General features: G+C 40.0%; 1 protein-coding gene across 1 annotated transcript; it reads left to right on the plus strand.

Annotated features, from left to right (window-relative positions):
* Window positions 1-713: 713 nt before the first annotated feature.
* On the plus strand, window positions 714-22,473 carry LOC131163554 (uncharacterized). The gene is made up of 4 exons (XM_058120148.1): window positions 714-817; window positions 3,055-3,172; window positions 3,950-4,027; window positions 21,938-22,473. The coding sequence occupies exons 1-4, from the start codon at window positions 714-716 to the stop codon at window positions 22,412-22,414; spliced, it is 777 nt and encodes a 258-aa protein (XP_057976131.1). The 3' UTR covers window positions 22,415-22,473.
* Window positions 22,474-26,894: the final 4,421 nt, after the last annotated feature.

Below are 26,894 nucleotides of genomic sequence, written 5' to 3' on the forward strand. Positions count from 1 at the left end.
TTCAAAGGTATCTAGGTCCAATAAATTTACCTAAGAGTTTCATGCATCCATATTGAAATTCTTAGAAGTACTTACATGAAATTTCCTAGACTTTTTCAATTCTTGAATTCCTTGAGGCCTTTATACTTGTTTCATCTTTCTTTGAGCTTTCCATGTTGATCACTTGAGCTTTCATTATTTGAAGATATTTCTTTAATATCAATGCTCTCATGATCTTCAGGCTTTAAACTTTAAATCCATGCTTCAAGCTTGATATAATCATTACAAGCTCTCATGAACTCTCTAACCTTGCATTCTTCATTTAGTCCTGAAAATACATCACTTAACATAGCATGTTAAGATCCACTTGTTTGTTAGCATCAAAATAAGATGTTAAGCCATATAAGGCCAACACTGTGTAATGTATTGTGTTAGGGATGACCGTGCCTTGACTTTATTAAACTGTGTATGTTTGGAAAATCATGATTTATAGATGACCAAATGGGTGTGGTTTGTTTGGTTATATGAGCATGCATGGTTGTATTTTAAAATGAAATGCAATAGGAATAAGGTTTCAAGTTGTTCTAGGTACTGATAGAGTGCCCGACTCTATATCTGAGGGTGTGTGTTTATCGCCTGCCATGTTGTCAAGACTGTCTGGCTCTATATCCGAGGGTGTGAGCCTTACCGGCTGATCACTGAAGGGTGTGGATCCACCAGTTTGTATTGGTACGATGCCATGGAAGCCTAGGATTTGCCATGTGTTGGGGATGCCGTGTATTGTGGGCCAGCTATGCGCCGACGTCGGGTATTACGAGCCCGACTTTCGGGCCGAAGGGTGTGACAACACTGGGTTAGTTGATCATGTGTGTGTGCGTGTACGCACTATTTTGTGAGAATACTGGAAATTGTATTTAATTGTGTATGTTTTTATGTCATGATAACACTCAAATGCCACACACCGATATAACCTGTATCTGCCTTACTGAGAGGTGTCTCACCCCTGCTGTACGTACATATTTTTCAGGTCCTTTGAGTAACCGGAACTAGCATCCTTTGAGTTGGGAGCGTAGTGGTCGATGTACTGTGAGAGGTACTTGGGTAAGTACTAGGACTGTATAGCGTAGTCTTTTGTGGTTTTGGCTGACACTCGGGTTGTGTTTGTATTATGGACCTGGATTTCCTTATGTATAGACTCTGGTATGGTACATGATATGTATAGAAAGACCATTTTCTGTTGCGTATATTCTATTATATATAGATGTGTTTAGGGTGCCTGGGAACCCCACGGGATCGGACCCTCATTCATTGAACTGTGTCATGGATGTTTTGTATGATATAGGGACATGTTAGGTTACTTATTTACCCCTGGGTCCCATTACCGGGTTCGGGGCGTGACAACTTAGTATAAAATCTAACCACGTTGTTAGGTCTTATAGACTTGGTTAGGCGTAGTTGTGTGTACATACAAGAGTATAGGATGTTGGAAATGGGTAAAGATAGTCGATGGTTGTTTTTTTGCTAGACAGGGACTCATTGGCTGTGTTCTGTGTTTTTCCTGGAATGATGATTTTAGTAAAATCATGACAAACCATTGATGATATTCATGTCGGTGTGATAAGACAGACCTAGACCCATGACGTGGTAGTTAACATGTTTAGTTGTAGATAACTGTGTTAACAGTACGTGTATCATTAATAGATTCCTATTGTGCTTTCAGAATGGAGCCCAAGGATAACAACCTGGGAAGTGGCTCCGAGGAGACAGTGAGTGATGAGTCTTCTACTATGCCTCGAGGACTGACGAGACAAGTCCTACGGGAGATTAGGCGGAGTGTCAGGAGACACGAACGTTCTCCTACATCTATGGATGCACCATTGAGAGGTTCACACGCATGCATCCTCCGATGTTCTCAGGGGGATATGACCCGATAATAGCAGAGGACTGGGTTGAGAAGATTAAAAGGATCGTGGAGGTCCTACACTACACATACAAGCAGAGAGTTTTTTATGCTACCTTCCAGTTATTTGGGGAGGTAGGGCGATGGTGGACTGTCGTGAGTCTGCTGGAGAAGCAGAGGGCTGGTCCTGTGGAGATGTCTTGGAGTCATTTCAAGGAAGTGTTCTTCGACAGATACTTCCCAGCTTCTATACGTAATGCTAAGGGGGATAAGTTTTCTACGCTGATTGAGGGGAGTATGACGGTGTAGGGGTATGCTACTTGGTATATAGAGCTATCCCGGTTTGCACCATGTTTGATCTCGAATGAGTACTAGAAGACTCAGAGGTTCGAGAAGGGCCTGAGGTAGGACATCCACAGATTAGTGTGTATGCTTCAAATCCATGAGTTTTCGATTTTTGTGGATAAAGCCACCATGATTAAGACTGGTATCCGAGAAGACGAGGTGGATCAGGAGCCGAAGAAGAGGCCAGTACCTTCTGGTTCTCAGTCTGGATCTTGTCAGGGATTGTGGAAGAAGAGGAACAGGGGCTCAGATTATTGACAGAATGCCGAGCATTAGGGTTCTCAGATGAGCTAGGTGGGTGATCATTGTACCAGGTGTCGTGGATGGCATAGCGGTGAGTGCCAGCCATTTGCGGGTAACTGCTACAACTGTGTTCAGTCAGGTCACATGGCTCAGGATTGTCACGCACCAAAGAAGGGTATGCCTTCTTCGAGTCAGAATCAAGGGAGCAATCAGGTATCCTAGGGAACCTATCAGACGAACACAACTCCAGTAAGGGTGTACTCGCTTACTCCAGCAGATGCTAAGCATGCAGGGAATGTGGTGACAAGTACTATGATGTTGCTTTTAAATAGAGTTGTGGTTTTATTTGATTCGAGTGCGACCCACTCCTTTATATCTGTTAATTTTGTCAAACTGTGTGGGGTGGAAACCGAAGTCATGGAAGAGGAATTGTCTGTAGCCACACCATCTAGGAGTATATCATTCTGTAGGAGGATGTTGGAGGACTTCCCAGTGGTAATGCAAGGGAAGATGCTACTAGAAAACCTTGTAGTATACAACATGTCAGGGTTTGATGTTATATTAGGAATGAATTGGTTATTTTCCAGTTATGCTGTGATCGACTGTCGTAAGAAGGTGATAGTGTTTAGACCTCCTAGGGAGCAGAAGTACGAGGTTGTGGGATCGTGTGTGCGTTCGACGCCACAGAATCTATCGGCATTGCAGGTGAGGAGATTACTCTTGGATGGATGTCAGGGGTACCTAGCATGTGTAAAGGAACCGCCGCGGGATGAGTTGAGACTCGAGGATATTCGTGTAGTCAGTGAATTTCCATATGTGTTTCCAAATGATTTACCCGATTTACCTCCGGATCATGAGGTAAAGTTTGTGATAGAGTTGTTGCCTGGTAGGGCACCGATCTGTAAAACTCTATACCGAATGGCTCCAGCAGAACTTCGAGAGTTGAAGAAGCAATTACAGGAATTAGTGGACAGAGGTTTTATTCGATCTAGTGTTTCGCCCTGCGAAGCTCCAGTACTGTTTGTGAAGAAGAAGGACGGGTCGATGCATATGTGCATTGATTATCATGAGATTAATAAGATAACTATGAAGAATCACTACCTATTGCCTCGTATTGATGATCTCTTTGACCAGCTACAAGGTACGCAGGTCTTTTCAAAGATTAACCTACGGTCAAGATATCATCAGGTGAGGGTCAGATCTGAGGATGTAGTGAAGAATACTTTTCGTACCAGATACAGCCACTACAAGTTTCTAGTCATGCCATTTGGGTTGACGAAAGCTCCGGTAGTGTTCATGGATCTTATGAACATGGTTTTTCATGAGTACCTAGACAGATTTGTGGTGATGTTTATTGATGATATTCTGGTATACTCGAGGAGTACGGAAGAGCATGAGAACCATTTGAGGTTAGTATTACAAATTCTGCAAGAGAAGAAGTTGTATGCTAAACTAAAGAAGTGTGAATTGTGGTTGAATCAGGTGGCATTCTTCGGCCATGTAGTAACTAGTGATGGTATATCAGTTGATCCTAGCAAGATCGAAGCTGTGGTTAGCTGGGTGAGGCCAAAAAGTGTGCAAGAGGTTCGGAGTTATTTGAGACTGGAGGATTATTATCATTGGTTCGTGGAAGGGTTTTCTAAGTTGTTTGGGCCGCTGAATCGATTAACCAGGAAGGAGTAAAGTTTGAATGGACCAGTGATTGCAAGCAGTGTTTTTAGGAGTTGAAGCATCAGCTGGTTATTACTCCAATGTTAACCATTCCTTCTGGGGATAGCGGTTTTGTGATTTATAGTGACGCGTCTCTAAAAGGTTTAGGTTGTGTGCTTATGCGGTAGTGTAAGGTAATAGATTATGCGTCTCCGCAACTGAAGGATTATGAGAAGAATTACCCTACGCATAATCTAGAATTGGCTGCTGTTGTATATGCACTGAAGATCTGGTGACACTATTTGTATGGTGTGCAATGCGAGATTTTCACTGATCACAAAAGCCTCAGGTACTTTTTCATGTAGAAGGAGTTGAATATGAGGCAGAGATGGTGGCTTGAGTTGATTAAGGACTACGATTGTACCATCAGTTATCACCCAGAAAAAGCTAATGTGGTAGCCGATGCATTGAGTCGGAAGTCAGATCACGTGGCAGTATCTGCAGTTGTAGCTCAGCATCACATCAGATAGGATCTGGAGAGCTTAGGTATAGAGTTAGTAAGTGGTGATCATCAGACTTTCCTTGCTAGTTTGGTGGTCTAGCCGACTTTGTTTGAGCGTATAAAAGCCGTGCAGGCTAGTGATGCAGAGTTGATAGAGGTTGTGGAAAAGGTACAGTAGGGATTAGCTTCACAACATCTCTGAGGGAGGTGTGTTGAGGTTTGGGACCAAGCTATGTGTTCCAAATGACGATGAGATCAGAAGGACTATTCTAGAGGAAGCACATCGCTCTTTGTATATGGTACATCCAGGTAGTACAAAGATGTATCGGGACATGCGCGAGACTTTCTGGTGGAGTGGTATGAAGAGGCAGATTGCTCAGTTCGTGGAGTAGTATCTGACGTGTTAGCAGGTGAAAACTGAACATCAGAAGTCGGCAAGGCTGTTATAGCCCTTAGCTATTTCGGTATGGAAATGGGAGCATATTTCTATAGACTTTGTGACTGGATTTTTGCTAGCACTTCACGGGTAGAATGCTATTTGGGTGATCGTGGATAGGTTGACGAAATCTGCTCACTTCTTACCGATGAAGGTTGGCTACCCTTTGAGTAGGCTAGTAGACATGTATGTGCATGAGATAGTTAGAATGCACAGAGTACCGATGTCCATTGTATCAGATCGAGACCCGAGGTTTACTTCTTGATTCTGGATGAGCTTGCAGGAAGCATTAGGGACGAAACTTACTTTCAGTACATCGTTCCACCCCTAAACTGATGGACAGTCAGAGAGGACGATACAGATCTTGGAAGATATGTTGCGGGCTTGTGTGTTAGATTTCGGTGGTAGCTGGATACAATTTATGCCACTAGTAGAGTTCGCTTATAACAACAGATTCCAGGCTAGTATCGGGTTGGCACCGTTCGAGGCTCTGTATGGTCGGAGGTGTTGATCTCCTCTATATTAGAGTGAGGTTGGTGAACATCAGGTGTTAGGACCTGAACTTGTGCATCAAGCATCTGAGAAGGTAGGTTTGATCCGAGAAAGGATTAAATTAGCTCAGAATCGGTAGAAAAGCTACGTAGATGTTCGTCGCCGTGAGTTGGAATTCGAGGTGGGGGCTAAGGTATTTTTGAGTATCGATCTGATGAAAGGGGTGAAGATATTTGAGAAGAAGGGCAAGCTGAGCCCGAGGTACATCGGACCATTCGAGGTTCTTGAGCGAGTGGGTCCGATAGGCTACAGGATTGCACTACCCCTAACACTCTCGAGGGTCCACTATGTGTTTCACGTATCCATGTTGAGGAGGTACATGTTGGATCCTTCACATCTTATTAGCTACGAGAATGTGGAGATTGGGGATACTTTAGCGTATGAGGAGATACCTGTTTAGATTCTGGACCATAAAGTCCAGAAGTTATGTACCAACGACATATCTTTGGTGAAGGTATTGTGGCGAAATCACGAGGTTGAGGAAGCTTCTTGGGAATTGGAAACAGAAATATGCCGGAAGTATCCAAAGTTGTTCTGAGTTATGTACATTACTCTACTTTGTATTGGAATAGGTGGTTGGTCTTGAGGAGTGTGTGTATTTGTGAACTCCTGAGACAATTTATATTTGTAACCACGGTATTCCTCCGCCATAAGTGAAGGTATGTATATGTTGTGACAGGGCTGCGTTATAGTAGTCACCAGTTTTCTTCCTAAAGTCGAGTGTATAATTGATTTCATGAATGAGTTTATGAACAAGAGATAGTAAATTTCGAGGATGAAATTTTTGTAAGGAGGGGAGGTTGTAAGAACCCGAACCGTGATATAGGGAATTAATTAATTAAGAAAGGGGTAAATTGGTAATTAAGCAAGCTTCGTCGACAAAGCCAGAGTTCGTCGACGAAGTCTTTGTAGTTCTCGGCGACGAAATGCAAAGTCTCGTTGACTTGGAGTGGTCGAGTCAAAGGGTTATAAATATATGTTTTCATTACTTCTCATCTAAGAAAACTTAAATTCTTTCTCTATCTCTCTATAAACTCAACCTACTCTTTTTCTCTCTAGATTTCTTTGCTGTATATAGCGGGAATCATAGATCCTACGTTACCATAGGATCAGAGAAGGATTCTCTACAATTTCTATGGATTGGATTTTCGTTTCGAGCACTCTCGGGTTTTGGCCCAAAATAGAGGTAAGGCTTGATTTTCAGTTCTGATTCGGTAGTCTTGTAGGTAACATAGTTATAAGCGAGTTTTGTACTATGGATTGTAGGTTTTGGAACTCGGTTTGTGGTTTAAGGGCCTTGGAGTTTGGGATTTGTCATTCGGGGAAAAGGTAAGGGGAGTCAGTTTATGTTGACTATTTTATAAATCAAATTCGGTAGAACTGTGGTTCACGGTTCTGCGTGCTTTTTGGTTACTCATTTGGGGAAATCTAACTGGTAAAATTGTGGGTTTTTCATGTTACAGTTTTTGGGAAAAAATGGGTACTAGGCTGCATTCCTTGGTTTTGTTGGAAAACCTTTGGTATATTGTGTAATGTATTGTGTTAGGGATGACCATGCCTTGACTTTATTAAACTGTGTACATTTGGAAAATCATGATTTATAGATTACCAAATGGGTGTGGTTTGTTTGGTTATATGAGCATGCATGATTTTGTTTTAAAATGAAATGCAATAGGAACTGGATTCCAAGTTATTCTAGGTACTGAAAGAGTCTCCGACTCTATATCCGAGGGCATGTGTTTATCGCCTACCACGTTAGCAAGAGTGTCCGGCTCTAAATCTGAGGGCGTGAGCCTTTCCGGCTGATCACCGAGGGGTGTGGATCCACCAGTTTGTACCGGTATGATGCCATGGGAGCCTGGGGTTCACCATGTGTCGTGGACGCCGTGTATCGCGGTCTGGCCATGGGCCGACGTTAGGTATTGCGGGTCGGCTTCGGGTCGAAGGGTGTGACAATACCAGGTTACTTGATCATGTGTGTGTGCGTGTATGCACTGTTTTGTGATAGTATTGGAAATTGCATTTAACTGTGTATGTTTTGCTATCATGATAACACTCAAATGCCACACACCGATATAACATGTATCTGCCTTACTGAGAGGTGTCTCACCCCTACTGTACGTACATATTTTTCAGGTCCTTCGAGTAACCAGAATTAGCGTCTTTTGAGTTAGGAGCGTAGCGATTTGTGTACTGCGAAAGGTACTTGGGTAAGTATTAGGACTGTATCGGGTGGTCTTTTGTGGTTTTGGAGGACACTCGAGTTGTGTTTGTATTATGGACCTAGATTTCCTTGTGTATAGACTTTGGTATGGTATATGATATGTATAGAAAGACCATTTTCCGCTGCGTATATTCTGTTGTGTATGAATGTGTTTAGGGTTCCTGGGAACCCCATAGGGTTGGACCCTCATTCATTGTACTGTGTCATGGATGTTTTGTATGATACAGGGACATGTTAGGTTACTTATTCACCCCTGGGTCGCATTACCGGGTTTGGGGCGTGACACAAGGTAAGACTTTTTATTTAATATTTGGCTATTCCATAGTTATAAGAAAAGTAGTACATGGAGAAATACTAAAATTTTATTCTGAAAGATGTTGTTTTCAGGGTATTGAACGGGGAACCTTACGGGCGTAAAACTCGATATTATAGGGGCTTTTCAGAAGTCAGGTAAGGGAGTAAACTAAAACAGAAATTTTTCATGAAAATTACTATTATTTATTACCAAATTTATGTTCAGAATGCATGTATTATATATGAGTATTATTGAGAAAATGTATATTTGGGAAAATACTGCTATTATACAGGAATGCGTAATTTTAGTATGAAATGTCATGAAATATGATTTCAGAATAGAATGTTGATTTTATTTAGTATTGTGTGGCATGAATATTAATTTTACGCACATTGTATTATGTTAAGTCAATTTTACAGATAAAACATGTTTTAGTGATTTTTAGAAATAACAGGATAATGCAGTACATTATGATTTTAGAATACATGATAAACAATACATTTATATAGATCAGTATATATGTTATGTTCGGTGCAAGGTCATGATTGATAGCCGATGCAAGGCCGTGGATTATGTATGTATTCGACGCAATTTGAGATTAAAGTTTCATCAAGGTTAATTTTTTTTGAATTCTACTATGGATGAATTTTTCATTTATGGAAAGCTTCCAAATAAACACATTAGGCCTCAATTTGTGCTTTATAGATGACAACAAAATGTCATCCATATGTTCTTTGGAAATAATGATACTCGGTGAACACTTGATTAATCGACTAAAATTATGGATTTGTTCCTTAACCTTTCTTCATTCTGTCAAGTTGCTTGCTTGCTTTGCTATTTTGTATTTTAGAATTCCTTTACCTCTTCTCTTCACATGTTTAACCCTCCAAACTCCAGAACTTCCACAACTATACAAATCTCTCAAGACCCTCTCAAGCACCGAAATCGGTCAATACAACTTAATTTTAAGTAGTTTTGGGAGTATGGATTTTGAAATTCGAACTTGTGTGAATTTTAAAAAATAATAATACTAATTTATATTATGTTTTATTTAAATTTGTACAAGTTCAAATAAAAGATCCCAATTTTTTATATCACAATGTTTTGGAGGCATCAACTCTTGAGATACAGGGGCGAATCTCTAACATCTCCTTAACCAAATGGCGAGCTCGAGTTTATGTAAAATATAATGAGAAATGGGTCTAAATGTGGTCCAAGGGAGTTGCCACTAACCTAATTAGCTCTAGGTGAGGTAAGAACACCTTATAATATGCTACTAGTTCATTGGTCTATAAGTTGGTCCTAGGTCTAAGAAACCGATAGTCCATTGTCTATATTACCAGGTCGGATTCAGGAGTATAGTTTATAAAGGAAAGATATTAGCAGCCTTTTACACAGGTTCAAAGGACAGTACTTGACTAGCTAGTATAGGATCACCTCTAAAATTAATTGATCAAAATTTTAGATTCTTCCTTTTTATTTCAATTACCAGTATGTAATATATTGGGTGGCCCTAGAAAAACAAAAACCACCCTCACCTCAAGATCCCCAAAAGCGTGCAAATACTAAATATCAAGAGACCTTGTGAAAGACAAAAGCCATCTGCCTCTAATTTCTCGAGGGCATGTGAAAACATAGTCCCCGAGTTCAGAGGAAAATTTATTATGGATTTTGTAGTCAATAAAGCAAGTATTTATTCAAAGCATGTAAATCACATTACATGTAAAGGAAATATACACATAAATCAAGGGGTCTAACAAAATCTCTATCATCTAAGGTCGAAGGAATTCTACTAGACTCCTTACCCGTTCGGTGATAATCAAATATAATATAATCTTAATTCATCATGTTCCTCCTCATGGGGCGCGCACACACACACACACAAAATCATGTTGACACACGCACACATGGAAATAAAGTCGAAACACACATTCATGTGGTAAACGGAGCTTCCAAGAGGAGGCAAGAAAATCTTGGAGCTACCAAGTGTCATCCGTTCATGACGACATGTGGTAGAAGACGAGTGATTCGAGTCTTCTTCCTTTTTTTGTGATTGATGCAAGGTGACGTCATGCTGATATCACCCTACCACATGGTAAGAAATCAATGGCCCAGGTCAAAAGGCATGGATCGTTTTTGTGGCAGCGATCAGACCTTTGAGAGCAAACACACGACCACCGGTTGTGATTGCGCTATGTCATGCGGTGGCCTTACCTGGTCGTGCGGTTATGGTAGCGCCACATGACAATGTTGTGTGGTGACATGTGTCCCAATTTGAATTTTTTTGAAAAATTAGTCATATATATATGTGTGTGTGTGTGTGTGTGTGTGTGTGTGTGTTCGTGTGAATATTTATTTTCCTTCTATTTTCTCTCTGAATTCTATTGAACCCTTTCTGTTTCTCTCTCAACTCCCTATCTCTCTCTCTCTCTCTCACACACACACACACACACACACACACACACTTCTCTCTGTCCTCTGCTCTCTTCTCTCCCTTGATCTTACCTATGCTCTCCTCTTCTCTTCTCGTGCTCTCTATGTCCAGCCATCATCGCCATCAGCTGCCACCACTCCTGATAGAAACACACTTGAGGTAAAACCCCCCCCCCTCTCTCTCTCTCTCTCTCCCTCTCTCTCTCTCTCTCACACACACACACACACACACACACTTTTTCCCTCCCTCCCTCTCTTTGTTCTCTCCTCCTCCTTGATCTATCTCTATTCTTTGATTTCTAACCCCCCTCTCTATTCTCTCGCAGGTTGGTTATGAACCCACGAAGGTAGAGAGCCCAAGCTCTCTGCTTTTTCCCTTAGATCCAAGTTTGGATCTATTTTCTCGAGGTGTAAAAAGGAAACCCTTTACCTTATTTTCTTTTTATTTTTATTTTTAAATTTTTTCGTTGTTTTTTGAGATTTTCTTAGGGTTTGTGTTATTTTATAGGAGTTTTTTTTTTTGTAGTTTCTCATGGTTCAAGTAGGGGCATGGGTTTGGTGTTAATTGGGGTTAGGTCTAGGGTTGGGGCGTGGTTAGGTTGTGGTTAGGTTTAGGTTTGGGGCCCAAGTTAGGTTAGGGTTAGGTTTAGATGTGGTTAGGTTAGGGTTTGGTCAAATTGCACTAGGGGTCTAGGTCTTGGGTTTTAGGTTAGGGGTTGGGTTTGGGGCTGAATTGGTTTTTGGATTTCAAGCTAGGGGCTAGGCTAGGCCCAATTGGGCCAAGGTTAGAGGGTTTAATTGGGCTTATTTTTGGATTTTAATTAGGTTGGACTAGGATTGGGCTTTAAATACTTTAATTAAAAATTAGGCTTTTAAATATTGGGCTTGAGTAGGGTCTTGGGCTAGTTGGGTTAGTGTTTTAGGCTAGACAGTGGGTTTACGTTTAGGATGGGCTTGGCTTAGGGCTTAGTTAGCCTATTAGGACAGGTAGGTTGGGCATGGTTAGGTCAAGTATGGTCAGGCTTAATTAGGCATTTTCTAGGATTGGGCTGGGGGGATTAGGCTAGTTGACCCAAGTCCTGGTTGACCTAGGTCTCAAGTAAATAGGTCAAGCCCAAGTCCTTGTACCCAGGTTGGCTGGCTTGGACCTGAGTCAAATTTGGGTTGATGGATCCAGGTCCTTTGACCCAGGTCTAGGTAGTTTGACCTAGGTATTCGGGTCAAGATAGGGTATTCTGATTAGGTTGACCTAATTTTTTAGGTGGCTTTCTTAAGTTTGTTTGGGGTTTTGGGGTGTTATGTTTTGGGGGTTTTTCAGGATTTTGGAGGTTTTGTTTGGGGGTGTCCTAAGGATTTTTCTAGGGTTTTGGAGGGAGAAATTTAGGTTCTGTGATATGGGACTTAGGGGTCATCCAAATAAACTAAAACTAGGATATCACATACAAAAACTAGCAAAAAACTAGTACTCTAAGAAACTAGATAAAAACAAAAGGTAGAGGGACCTACCTTTGGTCTCTTTCTCTTTCTTTGATTCTGCCTTCTTCTTCCCTACTCCTCTTTCTCTCTTGCTTCTCTTTGTTCCTTGCTCAGTTGTTCTGGGGGATTGGAAAGCCTCTGCTCCTTCTCCTTTACTCTCAGCAAGGTTCTCCCTTTCTAATCTCTCTCTTGCCTCCTCTCTATTTCTTCATCTCTAATCTTTACTCTTCAAATCCTCCTCCTATCTTTTGAGTGGCTCTCTCTATTTATAAGTTGGAGAGGGGGACCAGGATCCTAGGGGGTCAAGATTTGCTTGGGTTGCCATGGGAGGCAAGGTGGTGGAGCAGAGGCTAGGTTTGGGGGTAGGGTAGTGGAGCATAGGCTGCATTAGGGGGATGAGGTAGTAGAGCAGCTTGAGACTGGGGGCTGAAGTAAAGGGAAAATGGAATGGGAGCATTCTGAGGTAGGAAATGGAGTGGGGAGAAAAGAATCTCTACGAGTAGGCCTACGAAGATTTGGGCTTTGAAGGAAATTGGCCTAAGGGGAATTGGAGCTTGGCACAGGCCCACGGTGGGCCTAGATTCCTAACTTAAGCCCAATTGGGCTTTAAAACAAGCACAAGCCAACTATGGCCCTTAAATTTTCAAAATATGCCTAGTTGGGCCTTTATTGACCCAGGCTCTTGTTTTTGTTTGTGCAAGTGCCCAAAATGCTAGCTCGTGGGCTACCATTTTTTTAACTTTATGTTTTCATCTTCTTCTTTTTTTGTGATTGTATTAAAGAGAACAAGAATTATTGTAAAAAAAACATATATATATATATATATATATAATGCATACAACTTGAAACGGATGGTGAGGGCGAGTGAAATGAGGAACTATGCTTAGGGAAAGGCCTTAATGATACCCATTTTTCAAAAACTGAAACCACATAGAACAAGCCTAAAATTGAAATTAAAATAAGGTAAAAGGCTTGAATTTTGATATGTAGCGATAAAAAATAGGGTTTCTACACTATACTCCTAAATATAGGGTTAAATTTTATTTTTGAAATCTAAAATCACCTTATTGATTCACGCCAATTGCTCATCCTAAGCTCTATTCTCTAGCAATTTCTCTAAAACTCAAGGATTCTCTTAAATCCTGAATATATTATTTTGATTTTTTTAATTTTTAGAAATTTTCTTACTACATGTTTCGTATCTAAGAGTGGAATGGAATCAATGAGAATGAAATCTAAAGCTCGTCGACGAACTCAGTTTCTCGTCGATGAAGGAATCCCAAGAGAGTATATTTTGGAACTCTGAATTTCGTTGACGAAGGTATCTTCTTGTCGATGAAGTTTCTACAGTGCCTCATCGACGAACCCACGTGTCTCGTCGACGAAGCCCTACCTATAAATAGATTGTTCTTCATTTTTCAGTGTGAAACTCGCGAACTCTCTCTCCTCTCTCTCTAAAACGGTATCCCAGCCTTCTCTCTTCGATTTCGGGCAGGATTTGACCCAGTTTGATGATTTGGAACCACCACAAGGTTTGTAGGATCGTTCTCTGTAAGACTGTAGGAGCTGATCGTTGGTTAGAGAGGTTTGGGAAACATCCTAAAATCAGGGTAAGTAAGTTATTTTGGGATTTTCTTAAGGAATAATGTTATTTGGAGCCTATGAAGTAGTAAATAAGTATTTTTTTTTTTAAATTTGAGTTGATTGGAATTTATTCTAATTAAACTAGAATTTTTGGAATCAGGGTCCAAGTGAACTTTGCGGGTATCGGTTCGAGGATCCTGCCAACGTAGTTCTGAAATCAGGTAAAGGGGAAATTTATGTATTAAATCAGGTTTTTCATGAATTAAAATGGATTATGTATTACTTATGTATATATGTATTTTTGTGGATTTAAAATGCCAACCATGTAAAACCATGTTTTCTGAGCCTAGGATTGTTTATATAGTTATGTATATGTGAAAGTAAATGAATGAAAGTGAAAGGTATTTTATGATGAATTTATATAAGAAATGAAATGTATTTTCAGCTTATAAATGTTAAATGTGGGTTGGCCTACTTTATAGGAATATATATGAATTTTACTGTTAAATTGTGTGGCATGAGATTATGTGCAAATATATGTTAAATATATGAGATGTAGGCTAAGTAAAGTATTGAAAATAAAATATGATATGGACAATGTTGCATGTGTATATTAAATGCAACCATGTAAATGTAAGACAACTGAAAAACAGTCATGTTAGCAGATTCTAGCGCATTTCTATGTGGACTAACTGTAGCAGATTCTAGCACATTTTTATGTGAACTAACAAATAATGGCTAAAGACAGGCTGTAGTACGAAAAAATGAAATGAAAATGTTATGCAATGAAATAACAATGGAATGACTTAAAGTAATTGGGAAAGAGTCACTTAAAGTGAAACGAAATGCAATGTTTAAGCTATGAACATGAACAGATATGCATGAATGAATAATGACAGAAAGGAATAAAGTATTATGATATTAGAAGTATCTATGTATGTAAAACATGTTACGATTGGGCGAGACAAACTCTTCGCCTGAGGGCTTGCTGAGAAAGACGAATGCTCTAGTAGCTTTAGATGTGGCAGTAGTTACATAACGTACTAGGGCAGAGGGAATCTATTTCTATGGGTGGGTAGATTTTTCTATCCTTAGGGCCTTTGTCGGTAAACTATTATTGAATGCTTGAGTACGAGATCAAGTTAACACTTGAGGGCTTACTAAGTAAGGTGGGTGCTCTGGTATGCTTTAGTTGTGACCTCAGGATTGCTTAAGTATCAGAGCAGAGGGGTGCTACTTGTATCGTCGGGTAATCACCCTTATTCTTGAGTAATCTCGTGGGTTAAATATTTGCTTGTGATTGTTTAGGTTCAGAAAATGATTTCAGAGCTATGTTAATGATTTGAAAATGTAATTAAAATGATATCTATTTACCTCATGTTGGTCACACGTTGTTTTAATATGTATATTTTCTTCCCTTACTGAGATGTGTCTCACTCGAATATGAATGTTTCTTTTTCAGGACATTCTCGAGGTCGGTCTTAGGGAGCTCGAGGGTACTTAGTTTTGAGGAATATTAAGAACAGAGTATATGTTGATACTATTTTGGGGAATGTGTATAATTATGTTTTATGTTTTATGTCATTATGTTTTACGGATGTTGTGAGAGAAATGGTTGTGAATATACTGAAATTGTAGTAACCGGGAAAAAAAAATAATAATAATAATAAAATTTAATTTAAAAAATATATAATAATAATAATAAAATAATAAAATAAAATAAATTAATTAAATTAACAAGTAAAATGAATAGTATGATAAGGAAAATATATACATATATATATATTAAAGCATGTATATATATATATATATATATATATATATATATGTGTGTGTGTGTGTGTGTGTATATATATATATATATAAGTAAGTTATTATGATATGTATTTAATATAAAGGTTAAAGGTATATATATATATAGAAAGTGGAAAGCTTCTTCAAGAAGCTTACTTGGATATTTTTTGGAAGTGCTCTCTCTCTCTCTCTCTTCTCTCTCTCTCCTACGACTCTCTCTCTTCGATTCCGGGCTAGTTTTACGCCGAATCGACAAACCGAAGCCACCATGACGCTCCTGGCGAAGTTCTCTACAAGTCTGCCGAAGCGGATCGTCAGGGAAACGAAGTTGGATTTCATCCCAAATCTAAGGTAAGGCTTTATATTCAATATTTGGATTTTTGACAGTTGAAGAAAATGATATACGCGTAAAAATACTGAACTTTAATACTGGAAATTTTCAGCTCCGAGGTGTTGATTGGGAACGTTGGGAATCATCCCTAAGTTGAGGTAAGACTTTTTAAGTCGAATTTGACTTAGTGGTAGTTATAGAAAATGTTATGCGTACGAAAATACTAAACTTTAATTCTGCGAGTTTTCATTTTCAGGGTGTTGAGTTGAGAACCTTGTGGGTACGGGGAAAATTTTCTTAGGGGTTTTTCAGAAATCAAGTAAGGGGATAAACTAAGCTAGTTTTGTTTTGAGAAAATGTATGTATATATATATAGCATCTGGTTTCAAGTAAAATAAATATATTTATATATATGATTTATATTTGGAAAATACTGTTTAAATGATGATATGTTGAATACATAGAAAATTTGTTTAGTGTGGCATGAGTATAAAAATGTTGTGAAATACTGTTTTTTTTTGGAATGGGGACGATATGGATTTCTATGATGGAAAACCGGCGTACGGGCCGAGATTTTTTTATATGTATATGTGATTTGCCGGCGTATGGGCCGTGCTATGTGGATGAGATTTGCCGGCGTATGGGCCGTGCTATGTGGTTTGCCAGCGTACGGGCTGTGCTATGTGATTTGCCGGCGTACGGGCCGTGCTATGTGGTTTGCCAGCGTACGGCTGTGCTATGTGATTTGCCGGCGTACGGGCCGTGCTATGTTAAAATGTGTAATACCGGCGTACGGGCCAATGATTTTCATGATACACGTATATATGTGAAATGATATGATTGATGTGAAAATAAATGATATGAGATATTTATGTATCACGGTTTTAGTATATGTATATGATATCAGAACCTGGTTGGCTTGGTCTAGGCTAGCACTTGCACGGTACCGTTGCTATGTGTCCATGGTCCTCGTGATCATGATATCTGTGTTAACGCCGCTGTACGGAGTGGTGTGAGATTGGATGGTCGATGTGGTTATTTTCAAGAAGTGTGCTGTTATCGCCCCTGGTGTACGGACCAGTCTGGGTAGACCCATCGGACCTACAGACTACTGTTTGACTTGGCAGTGGTCGGCCAACCATTGTCAGGTCTCGCCTTCGGGCCACACAACCCAGTCATGTGGGGGTAATACATGACAACAGCCAGCTAACCTACCAGGATTGTTTTATATTATTATTAGTGCATGAGATGAGACATGTATGTTTTCCCAGATTTGATAAACAGTATTGAATACGTTATGTATGGTATATGTAGAACACATAATACTCATGTTGCCACACACTGGTATTAGTTTATTTCCCTTACTGAGAGGTGTCTCACCCCTAAATCTTATTAACTTTTCAGGAGCCCCTAATAGGGGAGCGGGAAAAGCCCCGCTGATCTAGATTAGTTGTTTGCCCTCTTTGGAAGGGTAAGTTTTTGGTAGGGACAGTTAGGTTTTGTGGGGATTGTCCATAGATTTCATTTTTGAGATGTATATAATGTGAGATAGTAATTGTAGTGACTTTGGTATGTGTTATGCACATTATGATGAGATGTATATGATTTTATACTTTCTGCTGCGTAGGCTTCTGCTGTATGTTTTGTTATATCCCTCGTGCCCACGGGCCCAGGTAGATTGTGACCTGCTGAGTTGGAATGTATGATGTGATGATAATTTATTTATATAAAAATATATATATATATATATATGTGAAAAAGGAGCAGGTCGTTATAGTTAGTATCAGAGCCTAAGTGGATAGGTTCTGTAGACTTTAGAGTGCAGCAGGAACAATACCAGAGTTTAGGAAATGATTTGAGGTTTTGTTCTACAGTCTGGAGGCAGGACTTCCGTGGTAGTTTCTGTTTTTTTCCTGGGGTGACGATTTCAGGAAAACTATAGTAAGCTATTGTCGGGTTGTGTTCTTAGAATGTATGACTGGGGATTAACAATGAGTTAGAAATGTTGAGATGAGTGGTGAGGATAGGTGGGTAAATTATGAGGATAGGATTACTGAATTGCAACTGCTATTTTCCAGGATGGATCTAGAAGGAAATAGTGCCCATGCGAGTGACAGTGATGGAGTAGGACCATCAGGTACAGTTAGGACCGACTCTGATGCAGTATTACGTAACGTGGCTCAGCAGGTTATGGTTGAGATTGCTAGGAGCTCGAGGGAGCAGAGTGGTCCATCTACAGGCCATGGGTGCACTATAGAGAAATTTACAAAGATGAATCCTCCGGCGTTCACAGGTGGAGTTGATCCAGTAGCCGCAGAGAACTGGATGCAGGAGATTGAGAAAATCTTGGCTGTGCTGCAATGTACTGAGGAACAGAGGATCCTCTTTGCCACCTATAAATTGACAGGAGAGGCTGAGAGGTGGTGGACTACGGTGAGACTATTAGAGCAGCATAGGGTGACTCCAATAGCTATGACATGGGACCGGTTTAAAGATATGTTCTTTGACAGATATTTTCCAGCTACTGTGAGGGAGGCTAAGGTAGAAGAGTTCCTGAGTCTGAAGCAGGGACAGCTATCCATCCAGCAGTATGCAGCACGTTTTATCGAGCTCTCTCGATTCGCCCCATACATTGTTCCTGATGAGGTGAAGAAGGCGAGGCAGTTTGAGAGAGGCTTGAGGCGGAGTATATTTAGGCAGGTGGTGGTGCTGCGGATCCAGGACTTCGCTGAGTTGGTCGACAGGGCGGCCTTGGCAGAGATTGGTGAGCGTCTTGATGCGGATGAGCAGGGACAGAGGAAGAGATCTGCATCTACGAGCTACCAGCAGGGTCACAGGCCGGGTCAGTGGAGGAGAGGTAATCATGGTAGAGGGCGGAGACGGGAGGACGCTAGGTGCAGACAGGGCAGGGTCCTCCAGTTTGTCAGACTTATGGTAGGAGGCACTGGGGAGAGTGTCGAGCTGGTGGTGTAGTATGCTACCGCTGCGGTAGATCGGGACATATAGTGCGAGATTGTCCTACCCCGCCAGATGCAGCTCCGGTGTGCTATCGCTGCGGTAGATCGGGGCACATGGTATGAGACTGCCCTACTCCACCAGATGCAGTTCCAGCTCCTAAACCATACCGGGGAGGTTATCAGGCACCACGGGGGGGCCAGCAGAGGAATACGGCTCCAGCTAGGGTGTTTACTCTGACGCCGGGTGAGGCTGAGGTGTCAGGTGACGTGGTGACAGGTATGGTCATTATGCTTTCTTTTAAAGTTATTACATTATTTGATTCAGGAGCTACACACTCGTTTGTGTCCTTGGGGTGTATTAAATTATGTGAGGCTGAAACACAATCATTAGATGTTAAACTGTTGGTATCTACACCAACTGGGTCGGTAGTGAGGTGTGGTAGGGTACTCCGCGACTGCCCAGTAGAGATTTAGGGGAAAACATTGTCTGCTGATTTGATAGTGTTAGACATGCATGGGTTTGACGTTATATTTGGCATGGATTGGCTAGCAGCTAATTTTGCCAGCATAGATTGTCGTGCACGAGAGGTGATATTTAGACCCCCGGGGGAAGCAGAATTCAAGTTTGTAGGGTCGCATGTACAATCCTCGCCTCAGCTAGTTTCAGCTATTCAGGCCAGGAGACTACTGCTGAATGGTTGTTAGGGGTTTGTGGCGATTGTGAAAGAGATGTCAGAGAATGAGTCGAAACTTGCTAGCACGCTTGTAGTGAAGGAGTTTGTGGATGTTTTTCCAAATGAGTTACCATGCTTGCCACCCGACCGTGAGGTGGATTTTTCTATTGATCTACCTCCCGGTACAGCGCCGATTTCTAAAGTACCTTATCGAATGGCGCTAGTGGAGTTAGTAGAATTGAAGAATCAGTTGCAAGATCTGCTAGATAAGGGCTTCATACGGCCCAGTGTATCTCCGTGGGGAGCTCCAGTTTTATTTGTGAAAAAGAAAGACGGGACTATGAGGATGTGTATAGACTATAGGGAGATAAATAAAGTGACAATCAAGAATAGGTATCCTCTACCCAGTATCGATGATTTGTTTGACCAGCTCCAGGGTACACGGGTGTATTCGAAGATTGACCTCAGATCTGGCTACCATCAGGTGAAGGTGAAAGCAGAAGACGTCTCAAAGACGGCCTTCAGGACTAGGTATGGGCATTACGAGTTTCTAGTGATGCCGTTTGGTTTGACGAATGCTCCTGCGGTATTTATGGACTTGATGAATAGAGTCTTCCACCAATACCTAGACCAATTTGTTGTTGTTTTTATTGATGATGTACTGGTCTATTCTAGGAACTATGAGGAGCATGAGACGCACTTGAGGCAGGTTTTGCAGACACTTCGGGAAAAGAAGTTGTACGCCAAGTTCAGTAAATGTGAATTTTGGCTGGAGAAGGTCGTGTTCTTGGGGCATGTTGTATCTGGAGGCGGTATTTCTGTGGATCCTAGCAAGGTTGAGGTTGTAGTGAATTGGGCTAGACCGAGAAATGTCCAGGAGATTAGGAGTTTCTTGGGGCTAGCAGGCTATTACCGTCATTCTGTTGAGGAATACTCAGCTTTGTCAAGGCCCTTGACACGACTGACAAGGAAGAATGTTAGATTTGAGTGGGACGATAGTTATGAGCAGAGTTTTCAGGAGCTGAAGCAGAGACTAGTCACAGCACCAGTGTTGATCATCCCATGTGGGGGTGAAGGGTATACCATTTACAGTGATGCGTCCTTGAAGGGACTTGGCTGTGTATTAATGCAGCATGGCAGGGTAGTGGCGTATGCATCCAGGAAGTTGAAAGAATATGAGAAGAACTACCCTACCCATGATCTTGAGTTGGCTGCAGTGGTACACGCACTGAAGATTTGGAGGCATTACCTGTACGGTGAGTAGTGTGAGATCTTCTCCGACCATAAAAGTTTGAAGTATTTCTTTACGCATAAAGAACTGAATATGAGGCAGAGAAGGTGGTTGGAGCTGATTAAGGATTTTGATTGTACCATCAGTTATCACCCAGGGAAAGCAAACGTGGTAGCTGATGCGTTGAGTAGGAAATCCAGGCAGCCAGTGTTGGCGGCTATTGGGATCCAGCATCCGATCAGAATGGATCTGGAGAGACTCGGCATAGAGTTGGTGGAGAGTGATCTCCCAGAATGTATCTGGAGAGACTCGGCATAGAGTTGGTGGAGAGTGATCTCCCAGTATGTATTGCCAGCCTAGTGGTACAACCTACCCTGCAGGAGAGAATTAAAGCTGCCCAGAAGGAAGATCCAGAGCTAGTAGAGGTGATAGACAAAGTACAGAGTGGGCAGGGGGAGGAGTTCAGTATCGCAGATGATGGAGCTTTGCGGTTCCATTCCAAATTATGTGTTCCTGCCGATACTGAGATCAGGAAGACTATTCTAGAGGAGGCTCACAGATCTTTGTATACAGTTCATCCCGGTAGTACGAAGATGTACAGAGATCTGAGAGAGTCATACTGGTGGAGTGGTATGAAGAGAGAGATTGCCGAGTATGTAGCGCAGTGTTTGACGTGCCAGCAGGTAAAGGCTGAGCACCAGAGACCGGCAGGGCAGTTGCAGCCGTTATTCATCCCGGAGTGGAAGTGAGATCACATATCGATGGACTTCGTGTCAGGACTGCCGACGGCGTTACATGGTCATAATGCCATCTGGGTGATTGTTGATCGATTGACGAAGACCGCCCACTTTATTCCCATCAAGATCAGCTACTCCCTCAGCTGTTTAGCGGAGATTTACATTCAGGAGATAGTACGTTCTCATGGGGTGCCTGTATCTATTGTGTCGGATCGAGACCCACAATTCACATCACGATTTTGGAGGAGTCTGCAGGAGGCTCTGGGGTCTCAGTTATCGTTTAGTACGGCATTCCATCCTCAGTCAGACGGGCAGACTGAGAGGACGATACAGATATTAGAGGATATGCTCAGAGCGTGTGTACTAGACTTTGGGGGTAGTTGGACTCAGTTCATGCCATTAGTAGAATTTGCATATAATAACAGTTATCAGTCTAGCATTGGCATGGCACCATTTGAGGCTCTGTACGGTAGGAGATGTCGTTCTCCTTTGTTCTGGGATGAAGTGGGTGAGCGGCGAGTAGTGGGGCCAGAGTTGGTTCAGTAGGCATGTGATAAAGTTCGTCTTATCAGGGACAGAATCAGTGCAGCTCAGAGTCGACAGAAGAGTTATGCCGACAATCGCCACAGGAATTTAGAGTTTGACGTAGGTGATCACGTATTTTTGAAGATAGCTCCGATGAAAGGGGTTATGCGATTTGGGAGGAAGGGTAAACTTAGTCCTAAGTTTATCGGTCCATTTGAGATTCTAGATAAAGTGGGACCGGTAGCCTACAGGCTAGCTTTGCCACCTGTATTGTCCAGGATTCACAACGTATTTCATGTTGCTATGTTGAGGAAATACGTCCCAGACCCTTCTCATGTCATCAATTATGATGAGTTGGAACTTAGTGATTCATTGGGATATGAGGAGGTACCAGTACAGATTCTGGATAGGAAAGTGCAAGAGTTACGTAACAGGACGATTCCTCAAGTAAAAGTCTTGTGGAGGAATCATGCAGTAGAAGAGGCTTCTTGGGAGTCTGAGGAGCAGATGAAGCAAAGGTATCCGCATTTATTTCAAGAAGTCTGAGTGAATAAATGTAAATAGTTAAGTAGTTTTCTGTTGCAGGTACATGTAATGGTTGAATAGTGTAGTACTTTAGTTTTGGGAGAATGGTTTTCTTTTGTATATGTAATCTTCCAAGACTCGAGATATAACCACGGTATTCCTCCGCCATAAGTGAGGGTAGGTAATAAAATGAGTAGACCTTTTTTCCTTATTAAAGGACGGCGAGTTACGGAAACAGTAAATTTCGAGGACGAAATTCTTTTAAGGGGGGAGGAATGTAGTAACCGGGAAAAAATAATAATAATAATAATAAAATTTAATTTAAAAAAATATATAATAATAATAAAATAATAAAATAAAATTAATTAATTAAATTAACAAGTAAAATGAATAGTATGATAAGGAAAATATATATATATATATATATATATATTGAAGCATGTATATATATATATGTGTGTGTGTGTGTGTGTGTGTATATATATATATATATATAAGTAAGTTATTATGATATGTATTTAATATAAAGGTTAAAGGTATATATATATATAGAAAGTGGAAAGCTTCTTCAAGAAGCTTACTTGGATATTTTTTGGAAGTGCTCTCTCTCTCTTCTCTCTCTCTCCTACGACTCTCTCTCTTCGATTCCGGGCTAGTTTTACGCCGGATCGACAAACCGAAGCCACCACGACGCTCCTGGCGAAGTTCTCTACAAGTCTGCCGGAGTGGATCGTCAAGAAAACGAAGTTGGATTTCATCCCAAATCTAAGGTAAGGCTTTATATTCATGGATTTTTGACATTTGAAGAAAATGATATACGCGTAAAAATACTGAACTTTAATACTGGAAATTTTCAGTTCCGAGGTGTTGATTGGGAACGTTGGGAATCATCCCTAAGTTGAGGTAAGACTTTTTAAGTCGAATTTGACTTAGTGGTAGTTATAGAAAATGTTATACGTACGAAAATACTAAACTTTAATTCTGCGAATTTTCATTTTCAGGGTGTTGAGTTGAGAACCTTGTGGGTACGGGGAAGATTTTCTTAGGGGTTTTTCAGAAATCAGGTAAGGGGATAAACTAAGCTAGTTTTGTTTTGAGAAAATGTATGTATATATATATAGCATCTGGTTTCAAGTAAAATAAATATATTTATATATATGATTTATATTTGGAAAATACTGTTTAAATGATGTTATGTTGAATACATAAAAAATTTGTTTAGTGTGGCATAAGTATAAAAATGTTGTGAAATACTGTTTTTTTTTGGGAATGGGGACGATATGGATTTCTATGATGGAAAACCGGCGTACGGGCTGAGATATTTTTATATGTATATGTGATTTGCCGGCGTATGGGCCGTGCTATGTGGATGAGATTTGCCGGCATATGGGCCGTGCTATGTGGTTTGCCAGCGTACGGGCTGTGCTATGTGATTTGCCGGCGTACGGGCCGTGCTATGTTAAAATGTGTAATACCGGCGTACAGGCCGATGATTTTCATGATACACGTATATATGTGAAATGATATGATTGATGTGAAAATAAATGATATGAGATATTTATGTATCACGGTTTTAGTATATGTATATGATATCAGAACCTGGTTGGCTTGGTCTAGGCTAGCACTTGCACGGTACCGTTGCTATGTGTCCATGGTCCTTGTGATCATGATATCTGTGTTAACGCCGCTGTACGGAGTAGTGTGAGATTGGATGGTCGATGTGGTTATTTTCAAGAAGTGTGCTGTTATCGCCCCTGGTGTACGGACCAGTCTGGGTAGACCCATCGGACCTACAGACTACTGTTTGACTTGGCAGTGGTCGGCCAACCATTGTCAGGTCTCGCCTTCGGGCCACACAACCCAGTCATGTGGGGGTAATACATGACAACAGCCAGCTAACCTACCAGGATTGTTTTATATTATTATTAGTATATGAGATGAGACATGTATGTTTTCCCAGATTTGATAAACAGTATTGAATATGTTATGTATGGTATATGTAGAACACATAATACTCATGTTGCCACACACTGGTATTAGTTTATTTCCCTTACTGAGAGGTGTCTCACCCCTAAATCTTATTAACTTTTCAGGAGCCCCTAATAGGGGAGCGGGAAAAGCCCCGCTGATCTAGATTAGTTGTTTGCCTTCTTTGGAAGGGTAAGTTTTTGGTAGGGACAGTTAGGTTTTGTGGGGATTGTCCATAGATTTCATTTTTGAGATGTATATAATGTGAGATAGTAATTGTAGTGACTTTGGTATGTGTTATGCACATTATGATGAGATGTATATGATTTTATACTTTCTATTGCGTAGGCTTCTGCTGTATGTTTTGTTATATCCCTGGTGCCCACGGGCTCAGGTAGATTGTGACCTACTGAGTTGGAATGTATGATGTGATGATAATTTATTTATATAAAATATATATATATATATATATATGTGAAAAAGGAGCAGGTCGTTACAGAAATGATCTTGGAGATATATGTATTTGTGGAAATGCAGGTGTTGGATGAATTATATGGAATTTAGATAGAGATAGTAAACTCTGGTATATTACGGTATTATGGTATTACGTTTATAGAGATTATGATTATGTTTTTCCGCTGCGTATGTTATGAATTATGATTTATCAGGATATTATCAGGTATAACACACCAGACCATTACGATAATAGTCCTATTAATTTCTCAATTAATTTTTAAGTACTTGCTTTTTTTTTATTTAAAAGAAGATTGAACCTCTTTTATTGCTTGTGGATCTATGACAAAATATTTAAAAGTTTGACCATTCAAAGGTCAAGTGTTCCAATTGTCTAAATTAAGATAGCAAATAATTTTCTCATACTAAAATATACATACACTATTCATATAAAACAAATTTATTTTTATATTAAAAACTGATGATATCCTAAATACTACTCTAATTTCTATTAATCCTAAATAATAATAAAATTTTAGCAAGTTAAGTGTTCACTCTTTCGTACATCATCGCAATTATCCATTATTTTAATTAATCACTTTTCTTCATTTATTTATTTACTATCATCATTTATTATTATTATTATTATTATTATTATTATTCAATTGGTATTTTAGAAGTTTTACTCTTATTCTCTTTCTGTTTTTCTTTAAGTGCTAGACCAACCCTATTGTCACATTGAGCTAGACCAAGGATTTCTTCCTTCCTTTCTATGAAGAACTTCATTTTCAATCAATCATTCAATTTTGAAAAGTGCAGTTGGATGTCCCTTGGGCATTAAAAGTAAAATGACTCGGACATGGTCATCATAACCTCATATACCACTTGGGCAATTTCATTTTGTTTTGCTCCCCCAAATTTCAAAGTAGTTTACATTTTTAGAATTAATTCTGAAAATGATCTTTTTTTTTTCGAATGATCTACTAAGAATTAGAAGTCCAAGTACAAGTCAGGTCACAGTCAGAGTGTGACACCTAACTAAATTATTATAAAATTTAAAACTTAAGTTGAATGGTTACTTTTGTTATTAATTACAGATCCAGCTAGATAAAATGATGTATGTTTTTGGTAAGTTTTTGTCCCATACCAATTTATTCACGTAGGCCAATTAAGAAGTGATGCACATCTTCCACTTTACGCCACTTTTAAGTTTAGAAGTCAAAACTTTCCTAAGGAAAATCATGAATTCTAATGAAAGCCTCTTAAAGAACCTTTTAAAACCAAATTAATTTATTTAAGTAATGATCTATTCTAAATTGACCTCTTTTATTTTTATTGGAAATTTTTTGTTTGAAAATATCTATTATCAAAGTTCAATGTATGCCTATTTATGCCCCTGTTTACTTCAAGTTTAACCCTATGTTTCAAGAGACTTTAGATTTAGAGTTGTATATTTGAATACTATTTAATATAAAATTGTATTAAAATTTATCCAAATTGGCCCAAATCCAAATCTAATGTTTGAAATTTATGCACTTAAGTGCAGCGGAAGACAATTTTGTGTTAAAAGAAAAAGAAAATGAAAGAGGTTGACTTGAGTGTAGAAACTCGTAGGTAGTGTTTGAGAGTAAAGATTTCGGACCTTAGATTTAGATTTGGTTGGATTTAGACAAATATCAATATAATTTTATATATCATCTTATTCAAATCTAATACAACTTTAAATCCAAAATCTCTCTAGACATAGGGGTAATATAACCTTCCAATGCTTGAGTTGATACTTTCAAACTAAGAAAGAGGTTCTACTTAATTTATAAAGTTGAGGATTCTCAAATATTTAAAAGCACTACACATGGTGTATGATGTCATGTTAGCGTGAACAAATTAACCTTTTAATGTAAAAAAAAATTATGAAATTTAAATTCAAAAGGAAGGAACTACTTGGGTTTTTTGAGGGGAGAAGAGGCCTTAGACAAGGGGATCTCCTATCTCCTTTGCTGTTTGTTCTATGTTTGGAGTACCTTTCAAGGTTGCTGAAGACGCTGAAGAATAATTTTGAATTTAAGACCATCCCAACTGT

This window comes from Malania oleifera, chromosome 9, assembly GCF_029873635.1.
Source record: "Malania oleifera isolate guangnan ecotype guangnan chromosome 9, ASM2987363v1, whole genome shotgun sequence".
Lineage (NCBI taxonomy): Eukaryota > Viridiplantae > Streptophyta > Magnoliopsida > Santalales > Ximeniaceae > Malania > Malania oleifera.